Source organism: Myotis brandtii, unplaced genomic scaffold (genome assembly GCF_000412655.1).
Source record: "Myotis brandtii unplaced genomic scaffold, ASM41265v1 scaffold68, whole genome shotgun sequence".
Classification (NCBI taxonomy): Eukaryota; Metazoa; Chordata; class Mammalia; order Chiroptera; family Vespertilionidae; genus Myotis; species Myotis brandtii.
In genome coordinates this window covers 3,241,817-3,268,713 of record NW_005370657.1, presented here as the reverse complement: position 1 = coordinate 3,268,713, position 26,897 = coordinate 3,241,817, and the positions used below count along the sequence as shown (strand labels likewise).

Here is a 26,897-nt window from a genome sequence, read left to right as displayed (position 1 = left end):
GCTAACTGGAGCATTGCTCTTCATCATTCAGTCATTTATTAATTATTTATAAACTCAAACATTTATTCAGCACCTGCTAAATGCTAGTTCCTCTGCTAAGTAATGGGGATACCAAGAGGACTCTGTCCCTACTGCAGGGAACTTGGAGATTTGTTGAGATAACTTTTTGTTGCAAACAGTGTAAAATGCTATGATAGAGATGAGTCCAAATGAGAAAGAATCTGAGTTAAGAGAATGGCCAGTAAAGGCTCCTCGGTTTGAGCTGGGCCCAGATGACTGAGTGGGATTTAACTGGCCAATGAAAAGAGAGACAGCCCTGGCCGGTTTGGCTCAGTGGATAGAGCGTCGGCCTGCGGACTGATTGGTCCCGGGTTCGATTCCGGTCAGGGGCATGTACCTTGGTTGCGGGCACATCCCCGGTGGGAGGTGTGCAGGAGGCAGCTGATCGATGTTTCTCTCTCATCGATGTTTCTCTCTCATCGATGTTTCTGACTCTATCCCTCTCCCTTGTAAAAAATCAATAAAATATATATTTAAAAAAGAAAAAGAAAAGAGAGACAAAGGATTCTAAATAGAGTATATATAGAAATCAGGTCCATGGAAACCACTAGAAATTATCATTAGAATGTCATGAGAATGTGGGCCCTTCAAGAGCAGACCTCACGTAGCACATAGTAGCTGTTTAATAAACATTTGTTGAAAGGAATGTGTTAAATAACATTTACTGTGCTTGTCCATATTTTTGTAAGAGATGAACTCATTTTTAATACCTGACAATTTTTAGATCATGTGGCTTAACAAAGCATTGTAAAATGAGTAAGAAACAGCTCCTGGCCCTAGCTGGCTTGGCTCAATGGATAGAGTGTCAGCCTGCAGACTGGAGGGTCCCAGGTTCAATTCTAGTCAAGGGCACATGCCCAGGTTGCGGGCTCAATTCCCAGTAGGTGGCATGCAGGAGACAGCCGATCAATGATTCTCTCTCATCACTAACAGCTCCTGCGTTGAGATATGTCTTGTAAGGGAAAATAAATGCAGACAAACCCTTGTAATTAAACATGATTATTTAGGGACTCTTTCCCCCTTCCCACGTGGGAGTCTGTGCTTGTTTCTCAATAAATTTCCACCCTTTGATAAAAAAATAAAATAAACATGATTATTTATGATTATAAAATATATTTGCAAGGGGTACCCACCTCTTCTATGGATTGGCTAGATCCCTGAAAAGTAGTAGGTAATATAAATTTTCAAATTAAACTTATTTGATTGATAAAATACAAGGGCTAACATTGTAGTAGGTCATTTAAAAATGGCAGTCATGTCCTTTTTGCCCTATCACATTAATATGAATTTTACATAAATACTATGAGGAAAGTGCCTATATAATGAATGAAAAAAGTTACTTTCATTCAAGGTAAAAGTTCTGTCAAGAGGCAGCCATCAGTGTATACAAATGTTTCCTATGCTTAATCTCTGAGTAACATCTTGATTTTTCCCAAATCTGCATACTACTTGTACTATTACTAATTTAATGACTTCTTTTATGGACATACTTTAAAAATATTTTGGCCTGGCCATTGTGGCTCAGGGTTGAGCATCGACCTATGAATCATTGATGTTTCTATCTTTCTCTCCCTCTCCTTTCCTCTCTAAAATCAATACAAATATTTAAAAAATATATATTTTGAAGGAAGCTTTATGTTACTACCAGCATGAAAGACTAACATTTCTTACCCTAAATAAAATGCAGCTTAAATATAATAAAAACAAATCAATGTTATAAAACTTAGCTAGCTGCTGTTCACAGAAGGTAGGGAGTTTGAGGCCTGCCAGCCTTTAATTAAAAGGAGAGATTAGGAAGTGTTAGGGAGGTGTTGAAGACAGATCGGCACCTTGCTTAGATTTTCTCCATGATGTAAACAGAAGGACCAAAGAGACTCAATGAAGTAACTTTCCCTGTTAGTGAGTCCATGTTGTTTAGTGTCATGGGGAGGAAGGGATGCACTCTGTTGGCCAGAGTGATTCCCCCTGAACTTCATAGAGGGAAGAGATTTGGAGGCTGGGCCTTAAAGGATAAGTCTGAGTTCACTTGAAAATAGGAAGCATACGGGCCTCTTAGACCTGTATAAAAGCATCTGCAAATATTAAAGACTTTAGGAAATACTAATACGGCAGCAACATCTGATTTGGGAGGAGGGGAAGTGGAGAAATGTTAGGAGATGAGATAGATGTAGAAAAGGATTTAAGGGATTAATCCCTGGTAACTTTTTCTAAACTTTCACATATGCTTACTTCATAGAATTTGAGGGAATTTACATTATTTATTTAGCCCTGAAGTCCAACTAATCCTGACTTTTTCAGTTAGTTTGAAACTTTCAAAGAAAGGGGGGTTGTCCAGATACTGACATATATTAATAGTTGTTGAAAGAGTTGGGTAATTAGAGGTGACCTTGACCACAAATAAAAGCTGGGTGAGCCAGATACACCTGAATTCTACTCTCAGCTTTGCCAGTTGTTAATTTGACGTTGGGCACATTATTTAATTTCCTCCGTTTTCTCATCTGTAAAATGTATATAAGAATGCCTACCCTACTGCTCTTTCTTTCTTTCTCCCTTTCTTTCTTTCTTTCTTTCTGAAATCAGTAAAAATATATTTTAGCCCAGCCGGTGTGGCTCAGTGGTTAAGCATTGACCTATGAACCAGGAGGTCAGGGTTCAATTCCTGGTTAGGGCGCATGCCTGGTTTAGGCTTGATCCCCAGTAGGGGGCTTGCAGGAGGCAGCCAATCAATGATTCTCTCTCAGCATTTATGTTTCTGTCTCTCTCCATTTCCCTTCCTCTCTGAAATCAATAAAAACATATTTTAAAAAATACATATTTTTAAAAAGTTATTGTTGGACTTACTAGAATAATAAAGAGATGATTAGTTTGTTTACTTGAAGTCTAGCTGATACTTAGAATTTAGAACTATTAGATGCCTATCATTAACTTAGGATGTCTTTAATTAGACATTTTCAACAGAGAAAACATGAAACACGATTCTCATTCCATAAAATATTTGAAACAACTTTGTCTTACTTTAGAGTCCTCCTCTTGAGTCACAGGAGTTTGTTCAGGCACAGTTGCTAACATCTGTAATGTATATCCTCCTTGGAACTTTTCATGCTTTTCTAATTCACACATTTCACCTTATCAGGCCGTGCTTCCTTTCTGTGCTCTGTGTTCGAGTAGGCATGTTTGCTTATCAGGCGTTGGCAAACCCTTTCTGTAAAGGGCCAGATAGTAAATATTTTAGGCTTTGTGGGCCATATGGACTCTGGCAACTGTTCAACTCTGCCACTGTAGCATGAAAGCAGTTTTAGATAATGTATAAACAAGTGGACAGGACTCTGTTCCAATAAAACTTTATGTATACAGACAGGCAGCCAGCTGAATTTGGCCCATAGGCCTTAGTTTGCCATTGTGGAAGGATTTAGAAACCCAGTGCACTTTGCTCTTTCAATTAAAATCTCCCCATTAAAATCTTGTCAATTTGGGCTCTCAGTGATAAGTGTTCATAATATGAGTTCAAAAGCTTAAGATCTGATTTAACTTGCATGGGTGTAATCAACTTTATTTTGTAGAAATGTGATAAGCGGAACTGAATTTAATATTCTGTATTTTAAAAGTCTAATTTTTGACCACTCCAAAAAGAAATTATCTAGCTTGGGGAATGTTTGCAAATTTCAAGATACAAATTCTTGTTGTGATTGACCTGGACAGAAATACAGATCAGGCTAAATTAAGACCTGGTGGTCCAGGGTAGATTTTGATGGAGTTGGCTGTAGGGGTCGATGGAAGGGAGAGAGATCTTGCCAAATACATGTGAAGTTTTCTGGGGTTTCCATTTTTCAATCCTGCTGTTGGAAGTCTGGAGAATTAATCAAGGGGTGATCTTAATTGAGCACACAGGCTCACTTCTGACTTCTGCAGATGATTTAGTATACTCTGGCATTTGGGAGGGGTTGGAGAGGTTTATATCCAAGTGCTTTGAAAATACTAACCCGTCAGCATAAGATAGGTTGAAAGAGAAGAATTAGCAGAGAAACACATTAGGAAATTTTTTTCAATTGTCTGGATTCCTGTGACTAGAGAGCCCTGACCATTGTGGCTCAGTGGGTTGGGTATTGTCCCATGCACCAGGAGGTTGTGGTTTGATTTCTGGTTAAGGGACATTCCCGGGTGGTAGGGGGCATGTAGGAAGCAGCCAATCGATGTTTCTCTCTCATGTCGATGTTTCTCTCTCTTTCCCTTTGCCTTCCTCTCTCTCTCTAAAAAAATAACAATCAGTGAAAACTTTGTTTTTAAGTATTGTTTTGGAGAGTAGGCCACTACCTGTTATTTGACAGCATTCTGACCTGCTTATGGAAAGAAAAGCAATAAAGCTTATAATTTTTGGACTTGATTAAAGAAAAAGTTCTTAGCAAATTTGTCTGATGTTCTAGTTTTGTTTAAAATGTCTCTACAGTGCTAGCTTCGGCAGCACATAGACTAAAATTGGAGCGATACAGAGATGAGCATGGCCCTGCGCAAGGACGACAGGCAAATTCGTGAAGCGTTCCATATTTTTAAAAAAATGTCTCTACAAAAATGTCTTTGAAGACATTGGGGACTATTGAAGGGTTTGGAAGGTGAGTTCTGGTTTAGATTAGGTGGAACTTTCAGTTGTTAATTTTTTACTGAAGCTACATTTGAAGGTTTTAATTTCTAAATTGCATAAATTGGTTCATGTTTTGCAGTGCATTGGAAACATTTAATGTGTCCTCTCTTCTTGAACAGTATTTTGGTTGAGCTCCTTGAGATTAGGGGATCTGGCTAGGTACCAGCAAAAACTCAATCATGTTTTTGTTGAATTAAATTGTATTAGAGCAGCAAGAAGGGCACCATTTGAGAAGTTCTAAAATACTTTTTCCTGTTTTCTCATTATGAAAAATTTTAAATACACAGAAACTGTTGAAGGATAATACAGTGATCACCATATACCCACCACCCAGATTCAACAGTTGTTTAAGTTTTACTTTTGATTTTTGTTCTGAACCATGTACTAGAAGTTGCAGAAATTATAACACTTCCTCATACTTGTGTGTGCATCTCCTAAAAATAAGATCTTTTCCTGTTTAACCACAGGATTTCTGAGTCGTTCTTGTAGAGATTAGGGTAATAGTGTACTATCTCTATCACCTCTCACCTGTGTGGCCTTGCACAAGTTATTTGATATTTCTGACCTCAGTTTCCTAAGCTGCAAGTACTTATCTCAGGAGGGATATTATAAAGGTTAAGTGTGTGAAATTCTTAGAACCATACCAGGCACAGTTTTCAGTTTATAAAGCATTTTCTCATATAAATTCTCAATGTGGTGAAGAACATCACCCCCCCGCCCCCCGCATTGTTCCCAGAGTGGGAAACTTCTACCTCACCTTCCCCATATGTAGATGTCAACAAAACTCATAATTTCTCCCAATTTTGTCCTGTTCTTTCCATTGCTACTGCAACACTTCTTGTATATCAACAATTTCTTAATCTGTCTTCATCTAGTTCCATTTCCCCAGACTCATCCCCACCTCCTCATCCTTTTCTTTCTTTTTTATTTTGAGAGAGAAAGAGAAGCTTCGATTTGTTGTTCCACTTATTATGCATTCACTGGTTGATTCCTGTATGTGCTCTGACCGGGGTTTGCATCTGCAACCTTGGCGTATTGGGACGATGCTCTTGCCAATTGAACTACCCAGCCAGGGCTCCTCATCCTTTTCCTTACTGCCAGAGTTTATGTTCTCAAATACAAATTTAACCATACTAACTCCCTTTAAAACTCGTTTCCCATCAGCTGCAGTGCAAAGTCCAAATCTCTTTACTCTAGCTTCTACGTACCTTCTGTCTCTGTAGCCTTATCTCTGATTATACACTTCCTCGCCTTCTCCCACCTGACTCTTAACAAACACATGTGCCCCCAAAGTAGTGTGCCACACGTTGTTCTCTAAATATGTTCTGTGTTACATATCTCTGTGCTTTTGCTGATTGGCTTCCTCTGTTTGGAATGCTACCCCCACCTACCATCCTCTTTATGGCTGGCAGAACTTGACTTTTAAGACTAGGTGCAGGTATTTAACTCCTCAGTCGTTCCTTCTCTCTTGTCCCTACTCTACAAGGTAGTCTTATAAGTAGTAGTAGTCTATAAGTAGTAGCATAATACAACATTTTCAGACAGCCATTTATTTGCATGTCTGTCTCAGTCTAGTAGATTAAAAAGTCCTTGAAGGCACACACTAGTTTTTATCTTTTTTTGGATCCCGAGTACCTAATACGTTGCTTGTACCCGGCACAAAGCAAATGTAGATATCATGTCCATGTTTTGTGGATGAAAAAAAATTGAGGTTGAGAGAATATGCATTATGTACCCAATGTAGCAGAACTAATGAATGAAGCATACAGATCTTTAAGGGCCCATTTCAGTACTGCTTTCATTAACTATACTACTTCTAATAATTACAACCATTTGATGAGTGATTCTGTGCTTAGTCTGTGGACTTAGAGCCCCTTAGAGGATCTTAGAGTTCCCACATGAAAGTCTACATTTACAGCGGTTCTCAACCTTCCTAATGCTGCGACCCTTTAATACAGTTCCTCATGTTGTGGTGACCCCCAACCATAAAATTATTTTCGTTGCTACTTCATAACTGTTTTGCTACTGTTATGAATCGTAATGTAAATATCTGATATGCAGGATGTATCTAGGCGACCCCTGTGAAAGGGTCGTTTGATCCCCCAAAGGGGTCGCGACCCACAGGTTGAGAACCACCGGTCCACAAAGTCATATGCATTTTCTGTAGACTGAGTTAGTAAGGTTATATATATGTGTATGTATGCATGTCACCAATTTTTGGAATGTACACAGATGTCCTTGTGACTAATAGTGAATTGTCTTGGTGAAGTAGTCATATTTATATCTTTTGAGAGGAAAGTAGTAGGGGGCTTTAACCATCTAGAAGAGTTGGAATAACATCTTTGCATAGTTTACTAGGGAATTGATAAGGTACAAGAAAGTATTTTTTGAAAGCAATTTAGTTCAGATTAGATGGTAATATCTGAAATTTTCCAAGTCATCAGTAGTTCATTAAAATAAAAGAAAGTTAAAAATTTTCTGAAGCCAAACTTAATTAAAAGTTGTTAAATCTATTTTTTAAAATAAGGTGGTTTTAAATATATTTTCAGCTGGAGCCATAATGTTTAAATTTTTTTGTCTTAGCACCAAAATATTTATTTTATATATATGGATACGTTTTCATTGGATCTCTAAACACATTGAAAGTTCTGTGGTCTAGGTTGTCTTCTCTTTTCAAATCTAAATTCACTACAAATTGTATTTTATCAATTCCAAATAGGTCCATTAAGGGCACTTAAGAATCTGATTGGCTGGGACCACTTTCCCCCAGCTTTATTGAGATGTAATTGAAATATAATGTATATTTAAGGCACATAATGTGATACAAGTATGTATTGTAAAATGTTGACCATAATAAGGTTTAGTCAACACATCCTTCACCTCACATAATATCATTTTCTTGTTGTGTTGTTATGGTGAGAACATTAAAGCTTTATTCTCATAGCAACTTACGAGTATACAATCATAGTGCTTAATTCTTAATGAGAAGTATTTTTCTAAGTTAATGACTGCCTGCTGTCTGGACACAGCGTTGCATTCTGCTCCCTGGGCCACAGGCACTTCTATTGTTGATATAAAGCATTTGTGGTCTGGCAGGCATTCTAGGTTTAAGGGCATAGCTTAAATAATAATGCTTTAAAATATGTGTGCTATTTTAGCTACTAGGTAAACAAGAATTGTGTGATAGCATTCATTCCTTTGGCAAATATTTATTCAAATCCTGCTGTGAACCGGGCCCTCTCCTCAGCCCTGAAATTACAGCTATGAGTGAACCAAACGGACAAGCCTTGGCTCTGGTGGCCCTTACCTTCTGGTGGGAGCCATGCTCTGAGCATGATGAGCATGCAAGTGGGTATCTGTGATAGAATTCTAGATGGGGCAAGTGCTTTAAGAAAAGGCCAGGAGAAGGAATAGGAAGTGGTATTTTCTAGTTTAGAAAGAGTTGTTTGAGAAGGCCTTCTTAAAGAGATATTGAGCAGAGAGGCCTGCATGAAGCAAAGGCCTGATGCAGTAACCTTGCAAAGGTATCAGGAGGAATAGCCTTCCAGACAGAGGATCAGCAGATGCGGAGGCTTTGAGGACTTCCTAGGAGGGAATAGAGTGATCTGATGGAGTTGGAAGGGTACTACTCTACGCCAAGGAGAGAACAGACTCTAGTAAGAAAGGAAGCAGGAGATCAGTTAGGAAGTAGTGGTTATGGAGCTTCAGGTGAGAGATGATGATGGAGTGGTGAGAAGTAGTCAGATTTGAGATGTATTCTGAAAAGTCAACAGACTATGGTGATTGACTGCAGTGTGAAAGAGCAGTCAAGAAAACGCCAGTGTTAGTAAGTAGACACTGGACTTAAAGGATATACACAAGGTTTTTGCAGTGGCTATCTCTGAGCAGTGGCCTTGTTAGGAGCTTTGCTTTTTCCTTATCTGTATTTATCAGTTTTTCTTTACTGAACCCATGATGCTTCTCTAATACAGTAAATATAGGGATTACTTTAAAATTAGAGTTAACCATGCTACTAAATACAGCTTAATTCTTTTTGTTTTAAGATTTTTTTGCTTGATTTTTAGAGGAAGGGAGAGAGAGAGAGAGAGAGAGAAACATTGATGTAAGAGTGGAACATAGATCAGCTGCCTCCTGCACGCCCCCCTACTGGTGAGCGAGCCTGAAAGCCAGGCATGTGCCCTGACCAGGAATCAAACCAGCATCCTTTCGGTGCACAGGATGACACCCAACCAACTGAGCCACACCAGCCAGGGCATGTAGCTTAATTCTTAATGTATTCTGTCCCTTTTGATTTGGTAACAATTTTAGTAACATAACATTTTAAAATTTGTCTTTTCAGTCTTAGTGATCAGCCTTTGTACCTTTTCCACATTTGAAGATGGTGAAGTTAGATATTCATACTCTGGCCCATCACCTCAAGCAGGAACGCTTATATGTGAACTCTGAGAAACAGCTCATTCAGAGGCTCAATGCAGATGTACTTAAGACAGCTGAAAAGTTGTATCGTACAGCATGGATTGCTAAGCAACAGAGAATTAATTTGGATCGACTTATCATAACCAGGTAAATAAAAGATTTTGAGGTCTTTTATAGGTTCTGTGTTAACTGCTAACTGTAAATAAATGAATCTATTTCCAACAAAGTGCTTGCTTTAAAATAGTTTAAGTCAACATTAAGGTGAATCTGCTTATTTTGTTTCTTTTAAATCACTTAACACTGTTATGGAGAATTATAACTTAAGCATTAGTATTTTATGCCACACCAATTAATTTTGTATCTTTATATATATACACATTTTTAAAAAAATATATTTTATTGATTTTTTACAGAGAGGAAGGGAGAGGGATAGAGAGTTAGAAACATCGATGAGAGAGAAACACCGATCAGCTGCCTCTTGCACACCCCTCACTGGGGATGTGCCCGCAACCAAGGTATATGCCCTTGACCGGAATCAAACCTGGGACCCTTGAGTCCGCAGGCCGACACTCTATCCGCTGAGCCAAACCGGTTAGGGCTATATATATACATTTTATCAGTGTAGACAGTAAGTTATCTTTGTTCTACTTTTCTTCTAACATAATTTAATATGTAAATTTCCATGTTTTGCTATTGTATATCTGCTTTTCAGTTTTAGAAACCTTGTTTTTCACTGTGTTAATACCTCATGTTCTGTTGTTCCAAGAAGCAGAAGAAGCAGTTTTTAGCTCTAAGAATAGTGGTACTGAAGCATAATGTTGAGGAAAGAAGCCAGACACAGAGGAGTACATACTCTGTATGATTCCATTTATGTGAAGTTTAAAATGAGGCAGGACTAATCTTTGATGAAAGAAATCAGAATAATGGTTCTTTCTTGGTACTTTTCATTGAGCCTGATTTAATATGAGGAATTTGTTTTTGTTTGTACTTTTTTCTCTCCTTTCTTTACACATTCAGATGCTCATGGTCTGAAAGATTTTAGCAATGAGTGATTTCGTTGGGACTGTAACCAATTCACATTCCATGTTTCATATAGTATATGTGTGATATTATTATTGTTGTTAATTTTATTGTTTTGCTTGTCTGCTCATTTTTTAGTGCTGAAGCTTCCCCTGCTGAATGTTGCCAACATGCCAAGATTTTGGAAGATACACAGTTTGTTGATGGATATAAGCAATTGGGATTTCAGGAGACTGCTTATGGAGAATTCTTGAGTCGATTAAGGGAAAATCCTCGTCTTATTGCCTCCTCTCTGGTTGCTGGAGAGAAACTTAATCAGGAGAACACACAAAGTGTTATATACACAGTTTTTACCTCCCTCTATGGCAATTGCATTATGCAAGAAGATGAAAGCTACCTCCTTCAGGTTTTGAGATACTTGATTGAATTTGAACTTAAAGAAAGTGACAACCCCAGGCGACTTTTGAGGAGAGGAACTTGTGCCTTCAGCATCTTATTTAAACTTTTTTCTGAAGGACTGTTTTCTGCCAAACTTTTCCTCACAGCTACTTTACATGAGCCAATCATGCAACTGCTTGTGGAAGATGAAGATCATTTGGAAACAGATCCAAATAAACTAATTGAGAGATTCTCCCCATCTCAACAGGAAAAACTCTTTGGAGAGAAAGGCTCAGATAGATTCAGGCAAAAGGTTCAAGAGATGGTGGATTCCAATGAGGCCAAACTAGTGACTTTGGTGAACAAATTTATCGGTTATCTCAAACAGAACACATACTGCTTTCCACATAGTTTGAGGTGGATCGTGTCACAGATGTACAAAACCCTCTCCTGTGTAGATAGACTGGAAGTTGGGGAGGTCAGGGCAATGTGCACTGATCTCCTGTTGGCCTGCTTCATTTGCCCTGCAGTTGTCAATCCAGAACAGTACGGAATAATTTCTGACGCTCCTATTAATGAGGTGGCAAGATTCAATCTGATGCAGGTATGCTTTTGTTATTATTTATATGGCATTCAATTTAAAATCAATTGATTAGGCAGTGGGGGTGGGAACAGAAAATGTGATGACAACTACCATTCATAGATTCCTGCCATTCTCTTTCTTTAGACTGTCCTCAATATGTGCTTCTTAAGACATAAAAGCAGCCATATTGCGATTTAAAAATATTCTTGTCATAAAACATTTTGTGTTAGTTTTTAACTGGAGTCCTCGTACATGTGAATGATTAGATTTTCTCTTCCCATGATTTCAAAATCCTGAATGATTGAAAACCGAATCTTTTTACTTCATTTGGTAACAAAACCCAGCCTGAACTAACAGGATATTTATAATTGTTTGTTATTCCACTTAGTGCTGATGAATACTCATGTTTTTCTGCTGAAATGTTAACATGTTTGATTATAGGATGCTAACCTAAGAACTGGACATGCCACATATATGTACTAACCAACCTTTCTAAAGTCCCCAAAATTTGAAATATGAAACTCAGAAAGAGGGTTTTTGGACCCGTATTAACACTTTTCCCCCCTAATTATTTGAAGTACTGAAATCATGTTATTATTTCTTAAGCAAATCTTTTAATCATGTCTTATCACCCAGAAGTACTGTGAAGAAGAAAGACTGAGTTTATTTGGAATAGAATCTATCTTTGGATGAGTGGTGTGTTTTTTTAAATGATAAGTTTTTTTTTATGATAGTTCTATCATATCAGGATATTGAGCAATTAACTATATAGAAATCTCTGAAATAAAATTAAAAAAATTTGTTTTCATCTGTGAAATACTAAATTTATTCTTATGATAATGTAGTTGTAGTTTTATTTTTGCCACTCTAACAGAGATGGAATCACATATTTTCAAAATGAGTAATAATGGGGAGATTGTCCTAGATATTAAGAAGATGATGCTATATGATGTTAACTTTCAGCCAAGTGTCTTTAAAGAGAGTGGGTTAACAGTTCACTTTTGGCAGTAAGGAACTTGCTCTGTGAAGTTTACTTTCCAAACAGCATATGTTTTGTAGAAATTGTTTGCGTTTAAATTTAGAAAAGAAAACATCTACCTGGAGTGCTTTATGAACTATGTAGAGTAAAGTACTTAACAGTAACTTGAAATAGTTTGAGTCAGCTTTTAGAAATTAATTTTAAAGTTTCTGAGCATATGAAAAGTACACCATCAGAAACAAAGGTGTTGTGTTTTTATTTCCTAATGGCGATATAATATGTTAACGAAAAATTAAAGCAAAATCTTCTATTTATTCTGTATAACTCTAAATATAGTAAAAACTGGTGTTGACAGGATACACAGGTGGGACCCTATTTTGTATGTCTGGTCAGGTGTATGAATATTATTATGCACTAGCAAAGAGTGGAAGTGCTTTCATAGAGAGAGGACTTGGTATCTATAACCTGTGTCTCCTCACCACTGCTTTGGGTTGCAGGTTGGCCGCCTGTTGCAGCAGTTAGCAATGACTGGCTCTGAAGAGGGGGATCCCCGGACAAAGGGCAGTCTTGGAAAATTTGACAAAGTAAGAGTGAATACTATGTCATGTGAAATACTGTTTATAGAAAATTCTGCCAAAGTATTAGCAAATCTAACTTTTCCCTTCCTTAAATCTCGTCCTTAGGTATTGTATAAATTAGTCTTTCATTGACTCTTGGTGTAGCTATAGTGCACATAATGTTGGATCAGCAGCTTAATGGCAAATGTCACTAAAGATGACTAATTCTCACTTATAGAAGTGTCGAGGAGATGCTATTGTAATGAGAACCAAGGAGCTATTAAGATTATTTTATTTTTTGCTCTAATCGGTTTGGCTCAGTGGATAGAGCGATGGCCTGCAGACTGAAAGGTCTCGGGTTCGATTCCAGTCAAGGGTACATGCCCAGGTTTCGGGCTCGATTCCCAGTAAGGGGTTTGCAGGAGGCAGCCAATCAATTATTCTCTGTCATCATTGATGTTTCTCTCTCCATCTCTGAAATCAATAAAAAATAAAAAAGATTATTTTATTTTAGGAAGTTTAATTTTAAAAAATTGTCACTAAATCAAATAATCAATAATTTTAAGTGTATTTCATAAATTAGTATATATGGTATTGTTCAATTTAAATAAAATTTTAATCATATTTGAGTAGGCTACATTCAACCTATTATAAAATTCAAAAGTTATACAGTGAAATATCCCTTCCACCTCTGATTACTAGCCTTAATTTCCTCCCCAAAAGGTTATTTTTTTATATATATATATTTTATTGATTTTTTTTACAGAGAGGAAGGGAGAGGGATAGAGAGTTAGAAACATCGATGAGAGAGAAACACCGATCAGCTGCCTCCTGCACACCCCCCACTGGGGATGTCCCCGCAACCAAGGCACATGCCCTTGACTGGAATCGAACCCGGGACCTCTCAGTCCTCAGGCCGACGCTCTATCCACTGAGCCAAACCAGTCAGGGCTCCCCAAAAGGTTATTGACATGTCTTTTGTGTATGCTTCAAGAGTTCTACATGTATGCCAGCAAATTCCTTCATATATTTCCCAATCACCCATCTTTTCCTTTCACAAATGGTTAGATAGTGTATAATCTTCTGTATCATGTTTGTTTCTTGTACCAGAGTATCTTAGAGATTATTCTGTATCAATTCATAGAGAATTTAATTTTTTAAAGGTTAAGTTTAATATCATTTTTAAGAAGAAAAACTTTTTGCATGCTTGTCCACCTTCATCGGAAATTTTGTTCCCTTATCTTAAAGGGGAGGTCTTTCACTGTGATCTTTTCCTGTTTTAACAGAGCTGTGTTGCTGCTTTCCTTGATGTTGTGATTGGGGGCCGTGCAGTGGAAACCCCTCCAATGTCCTCTGTTAATCTTCTGGAAGGATTGAGCAGAACTGTGGTTTATATAACCTACAGTCAGCTTATTACTCTGGTAATGGCTTTATTCTTTAATAGGATTTTCTCAGAAGTCATTTATCTAAGCATGGGCAGAGTCATAGATGAGTACATTGTGTCAGAAATATATATTGGGTATGAAAAATTGATTTCAGTAGCTAATGTCATTTTATTTTTGCCAGGTGAATTTTATGAAGAGTGTGATGTCTGGAGACCAACTGAGAGAAGATAGAATGGCTCTTGACAATTTATTGGCTAACCTACCCCAGGCAAAGCCAGGGAAAAGCAGCAGTTTGGAAATGACTCCCTACAATACTCCTCAGTTGTCTCCGGCAACCACTCCAGCAAATAAAAAGAATCGATTGCCTATAGGTAAAGAGACTTTCTCATATTAGGCTTTGCCTTACATTTAATACTACTTTGTTAGCCTTTGTTATTGCTCAGTGTTTTGAAATATAGTTTTAAATAATTTGGAAACATTTTTCTCCATGTTTACTGGTAGTAATTCAGTTTTTTACAATTGTACTAGATTAATTAAGGTTTAGCAGTAGACTTTTGCTTTATCTAGATGTACTTTTTCATAATTAATTGAAATCATGCCACGTATGGTATGCTTTGTATTTTAGTGTCTTGTCTTGGAAAATTTTGAAAGTGTCAGTTGTTACAACCAGTCATTATTTGAATTATGTAGCCCCGTCCTTTCTACAAAGTTCTGAATAATATAATAAAATAATATTAGAAGTTTCTATCAGTAAAGTTGAAACTACATAGGTACTATTTTTTTCATTATTGTTATAAATAATCAGTCTTTGCCCTAGCTGGTTTGGCTCAGTGGATAGAGCATCGGCCTGCGGGTCCCAGATTCAAGATTCAATTCTGGTCAAGGGCACATGCCCGGGCTGTGGACTTGATCCCCAGTATGGGGCGTATAGGAGGCAACAGATCAATTATTCTCATTATTGATGTTTCTCTCTCTCTCTCTCTCTCTCTCTCTTTCTCTCCCCCTCCCCCTTCCTCTCTGAAATCAATAAAAATATATTTAAAAAGTAATAATAATCAGTCTTTTATCAGCTGAGCAATCTTTTTTAATAAAATAAAGCAAAAATCCTATTTTATTTAGTCATATATTCATTTATTTAAGAATTAGGCTTACATTTTATTCACTTAGTAAACATCTATTATCTATAGATATGCACCAAAAATTTAATTGAGCATATATTATGTACCAGACACTGGGTAAGCACTTTATAAATGTGTTTCATTTAATCTGCATGCAAAAAATCCACTAAAAGAGTAGGTATTATAATCACTGTCCTGCAGGTAGGGTACTGTGTTAGACACTGGGGATATAAAGACCTTAGGACATGTCCGTACTTTAAGTTAGCTGCCCTAGTCTAGTTGGGGAAAACAAAAAGAGACCATTGCCCTTCAGTGTACTGTGTTTGATGGAGATGAGCACAGAGGATTACCGGACACCTAGAGAAGGTGACCCTGGAGCAGGTGAAGCCTGTGCTTTCTCTTGAAGGACGAAAGGGTGTTCCACAAAGTAAACAAGGCAGGGAAAGAGTGTTTAGGCAGAGGGAATGCAGTAGTTTAGCACCATTTTTTTTCATGATAATGAGGAGCTCAGCTATAGTTACTATAGTTTACACATTTGGAAGAATGAGTCGATGTGTTAAGAACTATCAGTTTTGCCCTAACTGGTTTGGCTCAGTGGATAGAGCGTCAGCCTGCGGAATCAAGGGTCCCAGGTTCGATTCCAGTCAAGCGCATGTACCTTGGTTGCGGGCACATCCCCAGTGGGGGGTGTGCAGGAGGCAGCTGATGGGTGTTTCTCTCTCATCGATGTTTCTAACTCTCTATCCCTCTCCCTTCCTCTCTGTAAAAAAAATCAATAATAAAAAAAGAACTATCAGTTTCTTAAAATTAATCTACCTTACATTTAATATAATATGAAATAATATCATCAACAGGAATGTGACATATTCTTCAAGTGTTTGGCTTTCATCATTCCAAAATGTAAATTTTCAGAATTAAAAATAGGAAAAAAAGTTTGACACTCAATGATTTTTAATGTTATAGGCTGTTTTTACTATTTCAGCATGAAGAAATGAGTGATTTTTGGTATATTAGATATTTTTTCTCCATATTCACTGCTATACATTAGTTCTTCCACTTCATAACTTCCAGAAGTATTATTAAATATGGGTAGAATGGAAAGTAAATTTCAGTTTTTCCAGTAGTATTTTGTATAGTCATGTGACTTGGTCATTGAATTTATTTCATATTTTAAAAAATGTGTCCATTATTCAGAGGGTTGATTTTCTTTCTGTTTAATGCTTTCGCAACCCAGGACATCAGTTAGCAGCCATCACTGCCTGGGATTCCTCAGCCACCAATCTTACAGCTCATATTACTCTAGTAACCCCATTTGGTGGGTAATAGGCTGTTCTTACTCTTCATGTGCAACTCTTATTTAAGAAATAATTTATAAAAGTGTGCTCCATGTGCATGTTGCTTTTGCTTTGTGTTACATAAGTTTTGGTCACTTGCATTTTTATAAATTATGAGGTTTGTTACTTAAAATTCATGAAGTTCATGAAGCTGAATTTAAGTTCACAATTCAGTAGAAGATAGTGAGGTGAACCTGACTTTTGACGTGTGCCCTAAAATTTTGAAAGTAAGAGTGATTAATCAACACATCAACAGCATTGTGGAGAGAAGATGATTGTCTATATTTCTGTCTTTAAGTAGCTGAAAGCTACTTAAAGTGAAGTTGAAAGACTTGTTACTATAAAGTGCTTTGCTTTATGTCTGTACTTTTAATTATTTTGCACTGAAGTAGACTTTCTAGTTAGTTTTCTGGTTGCATTGAATTTTTGTTGACCTCTGAAAGAAAATAGAAACTTACCACAGAAGACTAAAACTCACAGAGAAATTATTATAAACTACCCAAATATTTCTGAAGTTCTTGTAAGTTCTATAGGATGGGTTATTTTAGGAAAAAGTATTAGGTAGGGGAAAACATCCCCAAATAATTAGATTCTGTATTAATTTAGAATGTTTCCAGTAAGCAGAAAGGAAACTTGTATTCAAACATTGAAGAATCGCTCCTTTATCTTTGGAAAGAGGTTAATACATTTCAGGAAAACAGTGTGTTTTCAAAAACGGATTCTGGTTTTTCAATATTTACCTAATTAATTACTAATGTACATTACTTTATATGGCTATCAGATTTCTATATGAAATTTTCTAATGCTTTTGAGTTATTAGTATGGGAGACCTGTGGCAGTTAAATCATTTTATAGGAGAAATAATTGAAAGTGTCTTGAACAGATAAGAAATAAGGTAGGTTATGCTGTTCTTGTCATCCCAAGTCTTAAATTGATGGGGGACATGTTCGCTATTCTGTAGGTGTGGTCATCTGTGTGTCACTCCCTGTCAGGTGAACCTGGGTCATTGTTTCTGGTGATCAGTTTTAAAGGAGAATAAGTATTAGTCATCAATAGAGTAACTGGGAAGAGACAGGGTTTTTTTTCTTATTCATATTTTCACCATTCCTTTTGTGTGTGTGCATGTGCAAATGTTCTACATTAATAAAAAATACTTTTGTATTTAGTGTGCCATTTTCTTCATTTTATCTTTTTCTCTAAAATGACTAATTTAACTTTTTTTATCAGCAACTCGGAGCAAAAGCCGCACCAATGTGCTAATGGACTTACATATGGACCATGAAGGATCATCTCAAGAAACCATCCCAGAGGTGCAGCCCGAGGAAGTGCTGGTCATTTCCTTAGGGACAGGTCCCCAGCTTACTCCAGGGATGATGTCAGAAAATGAGGTATGCATGTATTGTTACATTTAACTCATAGCCACCAATGTTTAGAAATGTGGATTCTATTCTTCTAATTAATGGCCCCTTGCTTCTCTCAATCACTATGCGTTGAATGAATATTTTTCATTATCGTCAGTGGGCCTACCAGGACGTACCATCTAGTGCTAAATTTCCTGTGCACAGTGCTGGAGGCCCTGCACGTTGGTGCATTTATGGCACTGTAGTCGGTGGCCAGGCCACACCTAAAGGAAGTTTCCTAATAGTAGAAGAGCCAGGGAGCCAGGAAATTGTGGTATGGAAATTGAAGAGACTTTTCCAGTGACCTGTAGGAAGTGATTTATGTTTATTTTCTATCTAATGATATTCCAGTGGTATTCCTGCTTTAAAGAGCTGAACATTCTTTAGAAATACTTTCTTTCCTTTGGCCAGTTAGGAAGAAATGGAAGAGATAACTGTGGAAAAAAAAAACTAAAAGTGTAAAATATTTTGAAGAAATGGGATTGAGGGTATGGGAATCATTTTTAAGATGTTTGTAAACAAGAGCTTGGGGCAGGGGCAAAGGGAAAGAAGAAATCTTGCCTCTCTAAAGGTAGAACCCCTCCTAATATATTGTGTGTGTCCCCCCCCCCCCAAAAAAAAAGCAACATATTACATTCAAAAGTGAGTGCTTACTATTCAAGAAAACTAGTCCTGGCCTGGGAATAAGGGACCAGTTACAGGGTTGTTAAAGTGATGATGGTCGTTGGCTATGTTTGGAATTGTGACATGACTCATAGGAAAGAGAACTGTCAAAGTCCTAAACTCTGTCCCTATACACACACACAAAAAGAATGAGCTAAAAAAACTGTCAGGATCAACATTTTAGGAAGCCTAGAATGTAATAAAAAACATAACAACCATGGGAATGCTTAATAAGGAAAAAAACGAACAGCTGAATGTCACTCAGCGAGTTCTGTGCATTTACCTTACCATGTTACCTGTACCCAAACCCCAGTTCAGTGGCAGCCTTGAAGACAGCAGTTCGTATTCCTACGCAGGGAAATGATCCCTTTCAGTTAATTCATACCACTCTCTAGGTCTGTTCAAACTCTGGCACTGGTCGGGAGATGGAAGGGCAAAGTTTCAGTTCTTCTCACTGATACTTACTCTTTTCTTCTAGTGGTACTTAAAGCTTGATCAGAACCTTGTAGATTGGTTTTAATTAAAAAATAATTTTAGGTTAAAAATAACTTAAATATGCATTTGCTGTAGTTTGTTTTCTTTCTGTTGTGACAAATCAATGGCATTTTATTTTTTAGGTCCTAAACATGCAACTTTCGGATGGAGGACAAGGAGATGTCCCTGTCGATGAAAACAAACTCCACGGTAAACCTGATAAAACCTTGCGCTTTTCCCTCTGCAGTGATAATCTGGAAGGAATATCTGAAGGTGAAGGGTTACTTCATTCAAGGAGTTGTGTGATTCAAGTAATGTTTTGTTTTGTGTTCTTTAAAGGAGCCTTATAAATTATAATTACACCATCTGTGCCCCTGACTGAGGAGACTAATGAAGTTTTCCTCTAATGATCTTGAACAGTTGGCTGTAAGATTCTTTCTTGAATAAAATTAAGATTGCAAGAAAAAAAATGTTAGAAAAAGATTGCAAGAGACTGATGGTCATAAAAAATGGAGAAGGTCTGAGTCTTCACTGGGACTTGAATAATACCAAGTTTTGTTTCTCTAACGCTGATATATACCAAAGCGAGTAGAGCTCCTTTAGAGGGATGCGATGCATGTCTAAATGGAAAAGAATGGACTCACTGGTGTTTCAGGATGTTGTATGTACTTCTAATGTTCTGCATATTTACACACTCACACCTTTTATGAAGCAGTAAGATAAAATGAAAATAGGAATAAAAAAGAAATTTAAAGGCAAGATTAGGAAGTAAGACTATGTCATTCCATATGCTAGGATCAACTTTTTGTTTTTTTGTTAATCCTCACCTGAGGACATTTTTCCCCCCATTGATTTTTAGAGAGAGTGGAAGGGAGAGAGAGAGAGAGAGAGAAGCATTCATTAGTTGCCTCCTGAATGCACCCCGACCGGGGCCCGGGGCTCGAGCCTGGATCAAGCCTGCAACCGAGGCGGTGGTGCCCCTGACTGGAATCAAATCCAAGATCCTTCAGTCTGGGGGCCAACGCTCTAACCACTGAGAAAACCGGCCTGGGCAAGAGCAACTTTTTTAATGAATAAGTTCAACTTTACTAACATTTTTTTTTTTAATATATTTTATTGTTTCACAGAGGAGAGGAAGGGAGAGAGATAGAGAGCTAGAAACATCGATGAGAGAGAAACATCGATCAGCTGCCTCCTGCACACCTCCTACTGGGGATGTGCCCGCAACCCAGGTACATGCCCTTGACCGGAATCGAACCTGGGACCTTTCAGTCCGCAGGCCGACGCTCTATCCACTGAGCCAAACCGGTTTCGGCAACTTTACTAACATTTTAAAATAAGCATAAAATGTAGTAACTTTTTCTTTCCTCTAATTTTTCAAAGCATAAGTAACAGTTTCATTCTAGAAAATGCTGAAAAGAAATGGAATCATTGTAATCTCATCATTCTGTTAATAACAGTTAACATTTTGGTTCATTTGTAGCAAGATTAAGATTGTGCTGTTTTGTAACCTTTTTTTTTAACAATATAATAGTAACATTTCCCTTGATGATTTAACATTTTTAAATAACGTAGTGTTTAATGGCTGTTTTCTTTCATAGTTTATTTAAACATTCTTCTATGATTAAAGATGTAGATTGCTTCTGCTTTCCACTTATAAGAAGCCCTGAAATAAGCAACCTTAGATGAGTTTTTGAACTGTTCCTTAGGATAATTCTCTAGAGGCAGAATTACTGGCCTAAAGGGCATATATATTTTTAAGGTATAAAAGCAGTATTAAAAGCACTTTAGTCTTTATCTTTAGTGCCTTATAAAGGCATGAAAAATTGCATGATGGCTCACTTACAGTAGAAACATTTCTCTAGGTCCTTCCAATCGCTCCAATTCAGTGTCCTCTCTTGACCTGGAAGGAGAGTCTGTGTCGGAACTGGGAGCAGGACCTTCGGGGAGTAACGGGGCTGACGCTCTGCAGCTACTGGAGCACGAGCAAGGTAAGCTGGAGTGGACACAGCCGCTCAAGGGGCAAGAACTTCCCTGGTTGCCAGGTGAATGATGAGCTGCCATGTAAGTTGGCTGTTGCAGTAAGAATACATTTGATTATATAATGAGCATTAAACTTGCACTTACTCGTAGTTCCTTCAGTTCTTAAAGATGTGGTTAGTTGGTAAGTGAATTGTTTAGACTTGAATTACATAGAATAACTAAAATGAATTTCTTGAATTCTGTAATATTAAAATTTTCAGAGATACAAAGATAGTGGTAAAACCTGAGGTCTCAAAGTATCTGGAATAGGGAGAGAATGGTACACAAATGATTAGTAGTATCATAAGAGTTGCGGTGGCCATTCTGAGTGCGAGATACAGCGGTTGAAAGTGCAGGAAAAGCTTATTGGAAGAAAATATTAGCCTTAAAGCCTGGCTGGCATTGCACGGGCAGAAGCTGGAGATCAGGCATTCTAGGTGAAGGCATGGTATAAGCAAGTCAGAGAGGTGGCAAACCAGGTACTTATCCAGGATCTCCCAAGGAGGGGAATAGTATGAGGGAAGGATTGAAGAACAGCTGGGTCCCTGTTGTGCTTTAGGAAGATTAATTGGAAAAGGGCCTTTGGATTTATTTAAAGATCCCTGGTGTCCTTCTGGGATGCCCTCAACTGGGTTCGAGACTGATTCTTAGACTTTAGTGTGTATAAAAATTACCTGTGGAGTTTTTTTAAAAGCCTACATCTATGGGGGAATAATTCAGTGTTTTTTGGTACTATGTACCCCGTGTTAATTATAAAATATGTAGAATGAAGTTCGAAGACATAAAGTTCTTCCAATTTGATTAAGAAATCATAGCTGTGCTACCATTTTTTAAATGCTTAATTTTGTTTCTGATAGCCACAACACAGGATAATCTCGATGATAAGCTGAGGAAGTTTGAAATCCGTGACATGATGGGACTGACGGATGATAGGGACATATCAGAAACAGTGAGTGAGACCTGGAGCACAGATGTCTTGGGAAGTGATTTTGACCCTAACATTGACGAAGATCGTTTGCAAGAAATTGCAGGTAATTTCTATTTAATGTCTCTGGAATATTGCTTATTTCATGTCCACCACCCTTCATGGGAGGGAACTTCAGTGCTCTGACAAATGTGGTGTGTGTGTTAGCCCTAACTGGGAAACTGAGACAGCTGCATATAGCCAGGCATTCGTGTATTTTTTCTTTACTTAAATATAGGTATGTTTTTTCTGTCTACATTTAACTTCACCCCCAACCCCCAAAAGAGAAAAACCAGTCTTTTGAATTAGCTTCTCGTCCAGTCTTGTTTGTAGGGCATAGTATATGTTCTTAGTCTATAATTAGGATGTTCTTTAGAGACGAAACACCTACCTTAAAATGAAAATTCTGACAGATTATAGCCATAAAATCTTTCGGAATAATATGATACTGAGAGCCTAAAAATTGAGTTTACTTCTGGAAGTATTAATTCAGTTCCAAAAAGTAACTAGTTTTTAAAAGAATGTATTTTTATTGATTTCAGAGAAGAAGGGAGAGGGAGAGAAAGAGAGAAATATCAATGATGAGAGAGAATCATTGATTGGCTGCCTCCCGCACGCCCCCTGCTGGGGATTGAGCCCGCAACCTGGGCGAGCATTTCAAACCGGTGAGGGTGGAAAAGTAACTAGTTTTGTCTTTTTCCTTTTTTACATCAAGTTTATTGATGCACAGCTTACAAACATTAAAATTCACCCTTCTTTGAGTTCTGAAAGATACCTTCTTCATTTTTTAAAAAATCATGGAACATTTCAAACAAGTACAAGAGAGAATAGTGTAATAAACTTTATGTACCCATCACTCAGCTCTGACAGTTACTCATACACGTGGCTAGTTTGTTTCATCTCTTCTCCCACCCACTGCCCTTTATCCCCTCCCCAATTATGTTCAGATATTATATTTATAATTATGTCATGGGGGTAGGGGCAGGGTGGAGGGGGTCAATGGGGGGGAAAGGGGAACATTTATAATACTTTGAACAATAAAGATAAATTTTAAAAAATTATCTGCCAGCCAGGCCAGAACTTGAGTATTTTTAACACAGGTGTACAGTAATGTTTAATCCTGTATGTATTTTTAAGTAGTGTAAATAGATTTCTTAATTGGTTTCTATATTACTTTGTTCCAGATGCTAAGTATTTAGTATTTTTTCTGGCAGTAAGCTGTATTTCAGCAATAAGCTGCATTTGCAGTTAAACAAGTACTACAGAGGTGGTGTGTTTTCCTGCAAATACATTTTATTGCTCTGAATATGTGGCTAATGTGCCAGAAGAGAACATATTTTGGCCAGTGTAACTCGATGTGGTTAAATGTCTGAGTGGTTTTAATCCTTGTCGGACTATAAATTTGAGAGAGTTATTGGGGACACACACAAAAATCTGCTGAAAAACCAAGGTGAAAGCTAGTTGAAATGACTTGATCCAACAATGTGTTTTCTCTACGGAGAGTTCAAGGTGCACAGGCGGCAGTGGGTGAAAAAGAGCTCGTGTCACTGTGACCACAGGGGAAATGTGCGTGTTTAGTGGTGTTATTGATTGAAATTGCTCTTACCGTGGCTCCTTTCTTGTGGCTGGAGTAGAGAGGTCTGTGAGCGTTAGTGTTCGGCTTTTCTCCGTTATTGTGCGCTCTCCATCAGGACCTTTGTTAACCCTTTGCTCCCCACTGGTTATACAGGTGCAGCAGCAGAGAACATGTTAGGCAGTTTACTGTGCCTGCCAGGGTCAGGGTCAGTGCTTCTTGACCCCTGCACTGGTTCTACCATATCAGAGACAACAAGCGAAGCTTGGAGTGTAGAGGTTTTGCCAAGTGACTCAGGTTAGTATGCTGTCATTTGCATTTTGATTTGCACAGACGTTTAAATGTAAGGTATTCTAATTTCTATATGATGGACATTTTGTCAGATATACCTTTGACAAGTATGAGGCAATCCAATTGCTAAGAATGTCACATGGAAAATTAGCGTAAGGCATTTTCTTTCATCAAGAAAAAATGCAGTTTTGAATGGCATGGGCTAAGATGGCAGGTGCTGTCTGACTGTTCAGTTCTTTTGGAAGCAACTGTTAGTAACTCATCAGGGTTCTGTGTGGATTGAGTCCAGTCTCTCCCATGAACTCATCACAAATAGGAGCCCTGAGTGGTTGGATACCTGGTAAGCATGTTTAGATTTACATGGGGAGAACTTGACCCTTTAAAGATATCGAATGTATTTTTGAAATGTGCTGAAATTCAGACTCTGGAGTACTGCAAATTATTTTGTGCACAATTATTATAAATGTATATGAAGTGTTTTGTACTTTGTTTTTTCTTATGTATTGCATTTCTACTTTCCCCCCTGATTATGAAGATAAATCTTTGCCTTCAACTAAATGTCAACTACCAGAATGCAAATATAAATAACTATGTCTGAATTACATTCTGTCTGATCTGCTTGGCTCAAGAATAATATAGTGATCCTATATATGTTGAATAACGTTAACATATTCAGACATGCTAAACTTACATAAGAAGACAGTAGGATTGGCTCACTACCTGTTGAGCATCCATAGGAGTTGTTTTTTAGAAAGTGGTTGATTTAATGCTAGGTTATTTCATATTCTCTTGTTTAGTTGACTTGCTAACCAAGAACACACACTGTGAGATTAGTGACCTGGAAGAAGTTTTCATTTTTGCACAACTAACTGGCCTAGATTGGGGATGAAAATAACAACCTTGACTTTCTTAACACTTGATCTTACTAACTTTGCTAACTGGCCCAGACTTAGAAATCTATTTACACTGATTTCATTCATACCCTGGTAGCTTTCATCATCTGGGTCACAAGCTAAACCTGGCATGCTAACAATCACTAATGTGACACCTCACGTCTTCTGTTTAGAGGCCCCAGATCTAAAGCAGGAGGAGCGTCTGCAGGAATTGGAGAGCTGTTCGGGACTGGGTAGCACATCTGATGATACGGATGTCAGGGAGGTCAGTTCCCGCCCCAGCACACCAGGCCTCAGTGTTGTGTCGGGTATGTCTGTCTTGTTTTAAGGAATAAGGATTTCAAGGTGTGTTCCCACATCTCCATTTGTAAAGTTGATAGCAAAGAGATATGTTTTATTTAAGAGCTGAGTAATTTTCAGGAAACAAAATTATTTCTATGGGCCCTTAAATCTGAGAGTTTAATGTGTAGCTTTAGAGAGCCTGTTGAAGTAACTGGCAAACAGTCTGGATGTGTTCCCTCTATAGCTCTCTCTGTTCTTGGTAGCTCCGTTACTGTGTTTAGATAGCATGTGATAATTCTGGTTATGTTGCACAAGTCCAGGCAAATGTATTTAAGCAATAACTCACATGTATAGAACTAGGGCACAAAAATTTGAGAATATTTACATTTCTCCAAATCTCATATACTTTTTGTGTGGTTATTTTATTCTTCTTGCTGTTTATTTTTTGCTTTCTTTTTTAAAGGCATAAGTGCAACCTCTGAGGATATTCCCAATAAGATTGAAGACCTGAGATCTGAGTGCAGCTCTGACTTTGGGGGTAAAGATTCTGTCACTAGTCCAGACATGGATGAAGTAACTCATGGTAAGAAGGGAAAAGGAGATGACTTTTTAAACAGTCACATTCATGGTGAAACTGGCAGTCTTACACATTGCTGGTGGTGATATCAGTTGTTATAGCACTTTGGGGCATAATTTGGTGATACGTATGTAAGACCTTAAAAGTTCACATACCAGATTTGGTCCACTTTAGGAATCAATCATAAGGAAATAGTTCCATGTATGGAGAATGTCTTATGCACAGAGATGTTCTTCATAACATTAATATTTGCAAATAATTTAGAAACAACCTAACCATTAAAAATGAGAATGGCTAAATGAATTTTGATATAACCACTTATTAGAATTTATGTAGTTATTTTTTATTTTTATTTTTTAAATATATTTTTATTGATTTCAGAAAGGAAGGGAAAGGGAGAGAGAGATAGAAACATCAATGATGAGAGAGAATCATTGATTGGCTGCCTCCTGCACGCCCCACACTGGGGATCGAGCCCACAACCTGGGCATGTGCCCTTAACCGGAATCGAACCTGGGACCCTTCAGTCTGAAGGCTGATGCTCTATCCACTGAGCCAAACCAGCTAGGGCTGTAGTTATTTTTTAAATGCTTTAAAGTATGTGAAATAACTTGGAGAAATAGAACATATCATTTGGAAATTGTATTTTATTTATCTATTTTTAAAAAATATATTTTTATTGATTTCAGAAAGGGAGAGGGAGAGAGAGATATAAAAATCAGTGATGAGAGAGAATCATTGATCGGCTGCCTCCTGCACACCCCACATTGGGGATCGAGCCCGAAACCCAGGCATGTACCCTGACCGGGAATCGAATCGTGACCTCCTAGTTTATAGGTCAACGCTCAACCACTGAGCCATCCAGCCAGGCAGTAGTATTCATATTAATATGAGTTATTTTATAAATTGTCATTTGCTGAGAGCAGTATTAGAATTTTAAATTTTCCAACTTTTTTTTTATTCTTCTGTAGGTAGTGTTGCCCCTCTTTTTAAAGGCAGAAGCTGAACCTCAGGGAAGTTGTGACATTCTGAAAATTTTGAAGATTTACATCTGCCTCTGTGATCTTTGCATTAACTATGGGATATAATTTGTCCATCAAAAGTAGCAGGCAGATAGACCACTTAAATGTAATTAAAATCCATATATGTACCAAGAAACCAGAAACACCAATCAGAAAGGATATATGCATCCCTATGTTCATAGCAGCCCAATTTACCATAGCTAAGATTTGGAAACAGCCTAAGTGCCCATCAGCAGATGAATGGATTAGAAAACTGTGGTACATCTACAC

The 26,897-nt window shown here is 37.7% G+C and overlaps 1 protein-coding gene across 10 annotated transcripts in view; it reads left to right on the top strand.

Moving 5' to 3' along the window:
• Nucleotides 1-9,035: 9,035 nt before the first annotated feature.
• The window catches only part of GAPVD1 (GTPase activating protein and VPS9 domains 1), a 37,839-nt gene continuing 19,977 nt past the window's right edge, over nucleotides 9,036-26,897 (top strand). For 3 of the 10 annotated variants that reach the window (XM_014529375.1, XM_014529372.1, XM_014529371.1), the window contains exons 1-13: nucleotides 9,036-9,259; nucleotides 10,271-11,114; nucleotides 12,570-12,656; nucleotides 13,916-14,050; nucleotides 14,196-14,385; nucleotides 16,367-16,447; nucleotides 17,694-17,854; nucleotides 19,147-19,276; nucleotides 20,869-20,994; nucleotides 21,883-22,056; nucleotides 23,719-23,859; nucleotides 24,920-25,054; nucleotides 25,492-25,611. In XM_014529375.1, coding sequence (XP_014384861.1) covers nucleotides 9,075-9,259; nucleotides 10,271-11,114; nucleotides 12,570-12,656; nucleotides 13,916-14,050; nucleotides 14,196-14,385; nucleotides 16,367-16,447; nucleotides 17,694-17,854; nucleotides 19,147-19,276; nucleotides 20,869-20,994; nucleotides 21,883-22,056; nucleotides 23,719-23,859; nucleotides 24,920-25,054; nucleotides 25,492-25,611 — 2,509 coding nt within the window. In that variant the 5' untranslated portion in view covers nucleotides 9,036-9,074. The remainder of the gene's footprint in view (nucleotides 9,260-10,270; nucleotides 11,115-12,569; nucleotides 12,657-13,915; nucleotides 14,051-14,195; nucleotides 14,386-16,366; nucleotides 16,448-17,693; nucleotides 17,855-19,146; nucleotides 19,277-20,868; nucleotides 20,995-21,882; nucleotides 22,057-23,718; nucleotides 23,860-24,919; nucleotides 25,055-25,491; nucleotides 25,612-26,897) is intronic. The other 7 variants (XM_014529379.1, XM_014529376.1, XM_014529374.1 and 4 more) reach the window with 5 other exon arrangements.